General features: G+C 48.6%; 1 protein-coding gene across 2 annotated transcripts in view; it reads left to right on the top strand.

Annotated features, from left to right (window-relative positions):
- Positions 1–3,373: 3,373 nt before the first annotated feature.
- The window catches only part of LOC140427002 (lysosomal proton-coupled steroid conjugate and bile acid symporter SLC46A3), a 135,270-nt gene continuing 127,693 nt past the window's right edge, over positions 3,374–10,950 (top strand). For both annotated transcript variants that reach the window (XM_072512374.1, XM_072512384.1), the window contains exon 1: positions 3,374–3,562. In XM_072512374.1, the coding sequence (XP_072368475.1) occupies positions 3,461–3,562 (102 nt within the window). In that variant the 5' untranslated portion in view covers positions 3,374–3,460. The remainder of the gene's footprint in view (positions 3,563–10,950) is intronic.

The raw sequence follows: 10,950 nt of genomic DNA, 5'->3' as shown, positions 1-10,950 counted from the left end.
TTTAGCTCAGTGGGCTAGACAGCTGGTTCAATTCCCGTACCAGCTGAAAATTCTGAATTCTCCCTCTGTGTACCCGAACAGGTGCCGGAGTGTGGTGACTAGGAGCTTTTCACAATAACTTCATTGCAGTGTTAATGTAAGCCTACTTGTGACAATAAAGATTATTTATTTATTGGATGGAGTACTCTTTTAGGGGGCTAGTGCAGGCTCAATGGGCTGAATGGTCTCCTTCTGCACTGCAGAGATTCTGTGATTCACCCCTTAAGAAACCCATTTGGGCTTTCTTTAATCACACTACACAATGGTTCACGTGACTATTACATTTGTCCTGGAAGCTTTCCCATCACTGCAACTAAACTGGCTGTTGATTTATAATGCAGGCGTCTAGAATGACTGCTGTAATATCAAGGGGAATGGGAGGGAGGGTGTTCCCAGGAGTTAAGTCAGATCACAAACCTATTCACACGCACACAGTTTGCCTTTTGGAGAGAGTTTCATAGGTCAAGGCTGAAGGCCTCGGTGACCGAGAGTTTCATGTGTCAAGGCTGAAGGCCTCGGTGACCGAGAGTTTCATGTGTCAAGGCTGAAGGCCTCGGTGACCGAGAGTTTCATGTGTCAAGGCTGAAGGCCTCGGTGACCGAGAGTTTCATGTGTCAAGGCTGAAGGCCTCGGTGACCGCGATGACTGACAATTGTCACCCCTACGCAACGACAAGCGTGTGCGCACAGATGGGGAACCACACACAACTCTCTGAACTCTTGAACTGGGCCTCCAGGACATAGGAACGAAAAAGATATTTCACGCGTGACTTAACCAAATAATACAATTCACAATAAGCTCAGCAACATCCTTCCTGGATGTAAGGGCATGTGTCTTGTGAAGTACCGTCATCCGAAGTGCTCCCTGTCATGTTGGGTGTTCCGATATACAAACGAACCAACACGGTTGTAGATGGTACAACTCTGTTTTATTATTCTGTATAATAACAACTGTTAACTTCTGGCTGTGGTTCGTACTTCAACAGTTAACCTGTGGACCGAGCCCTAGTACTATCTTAGAGAGGCACTCAGCACATGGTGTATGTCTGAGTGGCACGCTGTGAGCTCTGTGTTCTGAGCTATCTCCTGGTGGAATGAGCGGGAACTGTGGTGTTCCCTGTTTTATAGTGCGTGTGCTCTCAATGGTGATTGGCTGTGATGTTACATGTGTGTTGATTGGTCCGTCGACCTGTCCATCAGTGTGTGTGTGTGATTGCACCATGATATGTTAATATGAATATCATGACATCCCCCCTTTTCACAAGAATATGTGCCTACATGGTAATAAATATTGGTGTGTACTGAGTGCGGCTGAGTACGTGTGTGCAATATTTAGAACATGTACATGAGGCTAAGCTATATACATAGGAAGGTGTCAGGTGCAACATAGCAATGAGGTTGTACCACAAACAAAACAAGTGCAATCATCAAATATCGAAAGAGAACTCCTGAAATGACAAAAAGAGAAACACGTTAACATTGTTGCACAACAATTCAGTGAGTCCAATGTGCAAACAGGTTCATAAGTCCAGCCTAGGTGGGCGATGAATTTGGGTTGACCGTTAGGGTAGCACACCATTCATCACCCAGATTAACGCTGTGCACTGGCATCGGCTGGTGGGTCCTACTTGGGGACATCCGATTTCTGTCTATTACCGCAACGCGGAAGGCTTCCCGGTCATCGGTATCACCGGTCTGTACGTCGTCAGGGTATGACTCAGTGTATGGAGGCTGAATGGCCCGCAGATCCCTGCGAGGCTGGCGGAATTGCGGAGCATTGGCAGGTTGAGCTGCTCGACAGCAGGCAGTGTAGTGGCCCATCTTGCCACAGCGCAGGCATTGTCGACTTTTGGCTGGACATTGCCACTTTAAGTGTGCGGATCCACAGTTGCCGCACGTCATGATGTCATGGCGTTCATTGCGCCACCACGCATGCACAGTTCGGTCCTGCGTAGAGCGCGCCACGTCCCTCTGCGCCAACGTCCCCTCTTTTGGCTCGTACAAGCGCGGGAGGCCTCGGAAAGCGTGCAAAATGGCCGCCCTCGTCTGGGCCGTGAGCAACTTGATCGACTGGACCCGCTCGGCCTCGTAGGACCCCTGCCATGCCGATTCGGCCGCCTGGAATTGGGAGTACCGGCTGGTCGCGTTTTTGTGGAGGACGCAGGTTTCGATGGCGGTGGCTAGGGTGAGGCTCTTTATTTTGAGGAGCTGCTGGCGTAGGATGTCCGAGGTGACCTCAAAAACAATCTGGTCCCGAATCATGGAATCGGAGGTGGCCTCATAGCCGCAGGACTGCGTGAGGATACGGAGGTGTGTCAAAAAGGATTGAAAAGGCTCATCCTTACCCTGCAGGCGCTGCTGGAAGAGGTACCTCTCGAAGCTCTCATTCACTTTGACGCTGAAGTGTTGCTAAAGTTTTAGAAGAACCGTCTTGTACTTCGTCTTGTCCTCACCTTCCGCGAATGCCAGGGAGTTGTAGATGTGGATGGTGTGTTGCCCTGCCGTGGAGAGGAGGAGGGCGATCTTCCTGGTGTCCGATGCATTCTCCCTGTCTGTGGCTTCTAAGAAGAATTGGAAGCGCTGTTTAAACAGCTTCCAGTTGACGCCCAGATTTCCAGCGATTTGGAGCGGCTGCGGCAGACTGATGGTGTCCATGGCGCAGGATGACAGATCTCTGAAGATGTGCAGGTAGGTGTCACAATTGCTGGCGAGTTTCCAATCCTGGTATCATGTCGTGTTGGGTGTTCCGATATACAAACGAACCAACAGGGTTGTAGATGGTACAACTCTGTTTTATTATTCTGTATAATAACTGTTAACTTCTGGCTGTGGTTCGTACTTCATCAGTTAACCTGTGGACCTAGCACTATCTTAGAGAGGCACTCAGCACATGGTGTATGTCTGAATGGCACGCTGTGAGCTATCTCCTGATGGAATGAGCGGGAACTGTGGTGTTCCCTGTTTGATAGTGCGTGTGCTCTCACTGGCGATTGGCTGTGATGTTGAGTGTGTGTTGATTGGTCCGTCGACCTGTCCATCAGTGTGTGTGTGTGATTGCACCATGATATGTTAATATGAATATCATGACACTCCCTACTACCCCTCCACCCCACCCAAAAACAAAAGTTATAGATTTGAATAAAAACACCGCGGGTGGTCCTTCTCGCAGCACGGGGCTGAAGGAGGGACAACCTGGGTGTGTGTGTGGTTTTGTTGGGGGGGGGGGAACGCTCCAGGTGTGTGTGCTCACCTGTCCGCGCGCGCTGCAGGACTGACTGATTGACAGACTGACCCCTCAGCGTATGCGACCTCTTCCACCTCCCATTATCATGTGATCCCATGACCAGTTTGGTCCTGAAAACATTTCGTTCAGTTCTCCATAAGTTTGAAGCTCTGGTCCCCAACTAAAAGCTTTAACCCGAATGAATCTCCGGGCCATTATCACCGTGGAGCCGGTGATGTTCCTCTATTTGGCGTCGACCTATTTGAGCACCTTCGCTATACAGCGGCTCGTTTTGGCCAAGGTGGGTGACAGGATTTGTCTGCCATTGTCTAGTTATATTCTTGCGTCGGGGGGAGGGGGTTACTTTTTGCCAGTTGGTGTCAGAACTTGCAAGTTTGTTTTGACTAATTGCAGGTCTTTTGCGTCCTTTGCCCTTCGTTGGGGCTAGACGGTGTCAAAATACTCATTTAAAAACAAGTGCATTTTGTGACTGCAGGCTGCGGCCGTATCTGTGCGCGCCTGCATCGCCGCCCACGGCCTGTCAGCCGTCTATTTGCTAATTATTTATCCGACTGGCTAAAATGAGGTGAAAATTCTAAGAATTCCGACTTGCTGGCAGTCCCACGTGTCAACATATTTATTGCCTCGCAATTTTTTTGGATTGCTGGCCCCATGATCAAGCAACCACATCGTACATTCTCCAGAAACACCTGCAGAATGTGATCTATTAATTGATGTTTTCATAACATCGTACTCCTCTTCCGCCTCCCCCTTTAACATTTGTTTCCGTGCATTTTCTATTCCTATCGCTACTTTGTTAAACCCTCAAGTTTGCACTTGAAAGCTTTAGGAATTGGATACAAAGCAGCGGGGATCGTTCATTTTTAACCGACCCCTTAATCTAGCCTGTCCATTAATTAACTTGTGGAAAATGCAGTCGGTGCTTTATCGCCTAAAGTGATGGCACCAGTCTTGCTGTTCATAGTTTTCAATCCCCCTTAAGGTGGGTTGCTAAGTATCAGAAACCTTGGAGGGGGGGAAAAACCTGCCTGTTCTGGGCCCTTTCTTTAAATCATAACTAAGGCTAGAATTAATAAAATAAAAACAAATTACTGCGGATACTGGAATCTGAAACCAAAAACAGAACATACTGGACAATCTCAGCAGGTCTGACAGCATCTATGGAGAGAGAGAAGGAAGAACTAGAACAAATAGAGTTGTTATCTCTGGGTTGTTGCCCGTGCCACGTGATAATGAGATGAGGAATAGAGAGAGAGAGCAATTAAACACGTGCCTACAGGGATGGATGGTGCAGGCGGGAGGGATTCAGATTTCTGGATAACTGGGGCTCTTTCTGGGGAAAGTGGGACCTCTACAGACAGGATGGTCTACATCTGAACCTGAGGGGCACAAATATCCTGGGGGGGAGATTTGTTAGTGCTCTTTGGGGGGGGTTTAAATGCAGCAGGGGCATGGGAACCTGGATTGTAGTTTTAGGGTAAGGGAGAATGAGAGTACAGAGGTCAGGAGCACAGATTTGACGTCGCAGGAGGGGGCCAGTGTTCAGGTAGGTGGTTTGGAGTGTGTCTACTTCAATGCCAGGAGTATACAAAATAAGGTAGGGGAACTGGCAGCATGGGTTGGTACCTGGGACTTCGATGTTGTGGCCATTTCGGAGACATGGATTGAGCAGGGACAGGAATGGATGTTGCAGGTTCTGGGGTTTAGGTGTTTTAGTAAGCTCAGAGAAGGAGGCAAAAGAGGGGGAGGTGTGGCGTTGCTAGTCAAGAGCAGTATTACGGTGGCGGAGAGGATGCTAGATGGGGATTCATCTTCCGAGGTAGTATAGGCGGAGGTTAGAAACAGGAAAGGAGAGGTCACCCTGTTGGGAGTTTTCTATAGGCCTCCAAATAGTTCTGGGGATGTAGAGGAAAGGATGGCGAGGATGATCCTGGATAAGAGCGAAAGTAACAGGGTAGTTATTATGGGAGACTTTAACTTTCCAAATATTGACTGGAAAAGATATAGTTCAAGTACATTAGATGGGTCGTTTTTTGTACAGTGTGTGCAGGAGGGTTTCCTGACACAATATGTTGACAGGCCAACAAGAGGCGAGGCCATGTTGGATTTGGTTTTGGGTAATGAACCTGGCCAGGTGTTGGATTTGGAGGTAGGAGAGCACTTTGGGGACAGTGACCACAATTCGGTGACGTTTACGTTAGTGATGGAAAGGGATAAGTATACACCGCAGGGCAAGAGTTACAGCTGGGGGAAGGGCAATTATGATGCCATTAGACGTGACTTGGGGGGGGGGGGGGGGGATAGGTTGGAGAAGTAGGCTGCAAGTGTTGGGCACACTGGATAAGTGGAGCTTGTTCAAGGATCAGCTACTGCGTGTTCTTGATAAGTACGTACCGGTCAGGCAGGGAGGAAGGCGTAGAGCGAGGGAACTGTGGTTTACCAAAGAAGTGGAATCTCTTGTTAAGAGGAAGAAGGAGGCCTATGTGAAGATGAGGTGTGAAGTTTCAGTTGGGGCAATGGATAGTTACAAGGTAGCGAGGAAGGATCTAAAGAGAGAGCTAAGACGAGCAAGGAGGGGACATGAGAAGTATTTGGCAGGTAGGATCAAGGAAAACCCAAAAGCTTTCTATATGTATGTCAGGAATAAGCGAATGACTAGGGTAAGAGTAGGACCAGTCAAGGACAGGGATGGGAAGTTGTGTGTGGAGTCAGAAGAGATAGGCGAGATACTAAATGAATATTTTTCGTCAGTATTCACTCAGGAAAAAGATAATGCTGTGGAGGAGACTGCTGAGACCCAGGCTATTAGAATAGATGGCATTGAGGTACGTAGGGAAGAGGTGTTGGCAATTCTGGACAGGCTGAAAATAGATAAGTCCCCGGGGCCTGATGGGATTTATCCTAGGATTCTCTGGGAGGCCAGTGAAGAGATTGCTGGACCTTTGGCTTTGATTTTTATGTCATCATTGGCTACAGGAATAGTGCCAGAGGACTGGAGGATAGCAAATGTGGTCCCTTTGTTCAAAAAGGGGAGCAGAGACAACCCTGGCAACTATAGACCGGTGAGCCTCACGTCTATAGTGGGTAAAGTCTTGGAGGGGATTATAAGAGACAAGATTTATAATCATCTAGATAGGAATAATATGATCAGGGATAGTCAGCATGGCTTTGTGAAGGGTAGGTCATGCCTCACAAACCTTATCGAGTTTTTTGAGAAGGTGACTGAACAGGTAGACGAGGGTAGAGCAGTTGATGTGGTGTATATGGATTTCAGTAAAGCGTTTGATAAGGTTCCCCACGGTAGGCTATTGCAGAAAATACGGAGGCTGGGGATTGAGGGTGATTTAGAGATGTGGATCAGAAATTGGCTAGCTGAAAGAAGACAGAGGGTGGTGGTTGATGGGAAATGTTCAGAATGGAGTTCAGTTACAAGTGGCGTACCACAAGGATCTGTCTGGGGCCGTTGCTGTTTGTCATTTTTATCAATGACCTAGAGGAAGGCGCAGAAGGGTGGGTGAGTAAATTTGCAGACGATACTAAAGTCGGTGGTGTTGTCGACAGTGTGGAAGGATGTAGCAGGTTACAGAGGGACATAGATAAGCTGCAGAGCTGGGCTGAGAGGTGGCAAATGGAGTTTAATGTGGAGAAGTGTGAGGTGATTCACTTTGGAAGGAATAACCGGAATGCGGAATATTTGGCTAATGGTAAAGTTCTTGGAAGTGTGGATGAGCAGAGGGATCTAGGTGTCCATGTACATAGATCCCTGAAAGCTGCCACCCAGGTTGATAGGGTTGTGAAGAAGGCCTATGGAGTGTTGGCCTTTATTGGTAGAGGGATTGAGTTCCGGAGTCAGGAGGTCATGTTGCAGCTGTACAAAACTCTGGTACGGCCGCATTTGGAGTATTGCGTACAGTTCTGGTCACCGCATTATAGGAAGGACATGGAGGCTTTGGAGCGGGTGCAGAGGAGATTTACCAGGATGTTGCCTGGTATGGAGGGAAAATCTTATGAGGAAAGGCTGATGGACTGGAGGTTGTTTTCGTTGGAGAGAAGAAGGTTAAGAGGAGACTTAATAGAGGCATACAAAATGATCAGGGGGTTAGATAGGGTGGACAGTGAGTGCCTTCTCCCACGGATGGAAATGGCTGGCACGAGGGGACATAGCTTTAAACTGAGGGGTAATAGATATAGGACGGAGGTCAGAGGTAGGTTCTTTACGCAAAGAGTGGTGAGGCCGTGGAATGCCCTACCTGCAACAGTAGTGAACTCGCCAACATTGAGGGCATTTAAAAGTTTATTGGATAAGCATATGGATGATAATGGCATAGTGTAGGTTAGATGGCTTTTGTTTCGGTGCAACATCGTGGGCCGAAGGGCCTGTACTGCGCTGTATCGTTCTATGTTCTATAACGTTTTGAGTCTGGATGACTCTTTTGCCAAAGCTAAATGGGGTCAGTTGGAGCGGTGGGGCTGGATAGAGGACCAGCGCTAGGTGGAGATTGACAAAGATGTCATGGACAGAAAGACGAAGGGAATATAAACTGGGAAGAACCCGGAAGATGATAACTCCCTTGACCTGCAGAAAAGCCATTTCCACACCCACTCTAGATTCTTCTTCAAAAGAAGGTGTAAGGAGGCCAACATGGTCGCAAAGTTCGGGATGAACTTGCCGTAAAGGTTAACAAGTCCTAAAAAGGAACAGCGCTCTGAAGCGACCATCTGGGTGGGGGACTGCTGAATGGCGCACACCTTGTCTGTGAAGGGGTGTAAGCCTTTGCGGTCCACCCGGTAACCAAGGTAGACCACCTCCCTAGCATTGAAGACACCTGCCACCCACCGTAAGCAGACACCAGACTCGGAGAAATGCTTCAGTACTGCCTCAAGGTTCTCCAGGGGCTCTTGTTCAGTTGCTCCCGTGACCAGCACCCCATCTAAATAGATTGCCACATGCAGAAACCCACGCAAGATGTTCCCCCATTACTCATTGCAATATAGCACAGGCAGAGGACCCCCTGAAAGGCAACCAGATATACTCATGAAGTGCTCTGTGTGTAATTACTGTAATGTATTTTTGGGAGGCTGCATCCAACTCAAGCTGTAAATACGTATGGCTCATATCGAGTTTAGTGAATGAACATCCACCTGTCAATTTTGCATAAAGATCCTCAATGCGAGGCATGGGGTAATGATCCAACGTTGAAGCTGTATTTATGGTGAGCTTATAGTCACCGCATAACCGGACTGTCTTGTCTGGTTTTAATACTGGCACCACTGATGCTACCCAATCTGCAAAGCGTACGGGCCTGATGATACCCAGATTTTCTAGTCTACTTAGTTCAGTTTCCAACAATGCGTAGGGAACTGGGCGTGCTCTGAAATACCGAGGTTGGGCTCCTGAGTTGATGTGAATGCGAGCTACAGCCCCATTGATCTTCCCCGTTCAGGTTGAAATACGTAGGGGTACTTGCTGAACACTTCACTTAAGCCCCTGGACCTTATCTGGAGGTTGTGTTGCCAATTTAGTTGTAAATGGCTCAACCAATCATGGCCCCACAAGCTGGGGCATTGCCCTCTGACCACAATAAGCGGAAGACACGCTGACTGTTGACCAAAAGCCAGCGGAATCATGCTGGTACTGCAGTGTCGAATGGCTCACCATTGTAGGTGACCAACCCAGCCTTTGTACCGGTCAGCCCAAAGTCCTTTATGCCCTGTCTAATGCAGCCAAACTTCTTCCTTCGCCCAACAGAATCTGCCACAACAGTGTCCAGTTCCATGTCCAGTCAATGCCCAATGCCCTTTTACCTGCAGCGTGATCCTTATGGGGGCCACCCAGGGTGCCGCACGGCAATTTAGCTGCATACAGTCATCTTCGTCAGTTTCTTCTAAGTGGAAGGTACGGGCTCTAGAACCATAGAATCATAGAATATTCAGTGCAGAAGGAGACCATTCGGCCCATCGAGTAACACTGACCCTTGGAAAGAGCACTCTACTTAAGCCCACATCTCCACCCCATCTCCGTAACCCAGTAACTTCACCGAACCATTTTGGACACTTGGGCAATTTATCATGGCCAATCGACCTAACCTGCACATCTTTGGACTGTGGGAGGAAACCGGAGCACTCGGAGGAAATCCGTGCAGACTCCACATAGACAGTGATCCAAGCCGGGAATCGAACCTGGGGACCCTGGAGCTGTGAAGCAACTGTGCCAACGTTGTGCTACTATGCCGCCCATGACACCTACCTCTACCGGGGCACCTAGATCTCTGGTTTATCTGCATTATTGCCTGGGCCTGCGACCACATGCCCCACAATGACCGGGTTCACCCTCAGCGGATTCCGTGAAAATTTCCTGGTGGGGCAACTGCTAATGTCGGGCCAACTCTTCTTTTCGGGGGGGGGGGGAGTGGCATAATATTGTCACTGGATTAGTAAACAGAGACCTCCGGGGACCCAGGTTCAAATCCCACCACTGTAGATGGTGAAATTTGAATGCAATAAAAATCTGGAATTAAAAGTCTAATGATGACGATGAAATCATCGTCAATTGTCGTAAAAACCCATCTGGTTCGCCAATGCCCTTTAGGGAAGAAAATCTGCTGTCCTTACCTGGTCTGGCCTACATGTGACTCCAGACCCACAGCAATGTGGTTGACGCTCAACTGCTCAAAGGGGCAATTAGAGATGGGCAATAAATGCTGGCCCAACCAGTGATGCCCACATCCCATGAACGAATAATAAAAAAAAAAGTCAGACCTTTATGGCACTCAGTCCAGGGCAGGATAGCCATCTAAGGAGGTATCCTGCACCGGGAGGGGGTGCACCTCCAGTTGTTTACTTTCATGCCTTGCATTTCCTGTACCCCTCACTCTGTGCATTCCCAGCTCAGCAAAATTTATATGGCTTGTTGTAGATTCAGGGAAGGTTCGGCCAATAATTTATTTTGGGTAGTGACATTGTTAACATAAATGGTCTCTCAGCATTTCCTGCAGGCATGTTCACTAAACTCTGCAATCTTTCGCAGCCGTAATAAATACTCAGTGACTCACATGGGGTCTGCTCCGCAGTATTAAAGCAATGCCGCTGTATGCTAATTGATGGAGTTGGGTTAGAGTGCTGCCCCATAGAGTTACTAGCTGGTTGAAGGTTTGTGATCGGGCGACGCTGGATAGGAAGTCATTGTATCACTCCGAACGTATGTGCGCCACAGGCAGTCAACAAGATGACTATCTGGTGGTCATTCTCTGTGATATTGTTGGCCCTGAAAAAGTAGAGCATTCGCTCTGCGTACTGATTTGAGTCTTCCAGGCTGGCGTCAAAGGCACCTAACCGCCTGGATCGAGCAATAATGAAAAGAGAAATCCAACAGGTACCGGGAGGTGGCTTATCCAATGGTGTAGCAGTGTTGATAGCTATCCAGTTTGACCCTTGTCGCTAGTTTTATAAGGCCACGAAGGAGTCCACACCGAGCACTGCTGAGAGCCAACCTCTTCCCTTGGGCCCCCCCCCCCCCCCCGCCCACCTCCTCCGCAAACCACAACTCTGTCCCCATCGCCCAGCCATCAGTGTGGCTGGGATGATGCCAGACCTTGGACAGGTGGTGCTGCTGTCCAATAGATCTGCTGGCTTATGATTGGACAGCAGTTCCCACAGGTAGGGAAGGCC

This window comes from Scyliorhinus torazame, chromosome 1, assembly GCF_047496885.1.
Source record: "Scyliorhinus torazame isolate Kashiwa2021f chromosome 1, sScyTor2.1, whole genome shotgun sequence".
In the NCBI taxonomy this organism is placed as follows: domain Eukaryota; kingdom Metazoa; phylum Chordata; class Chondrichthyes; order Carcharhiniformes; family Scyliorhinidae; genus Scyliorhinus; species Scyliorhinus torazame.
This window is presented reverse-complemented; position numbering and strand designations above follow the sequence as displayed.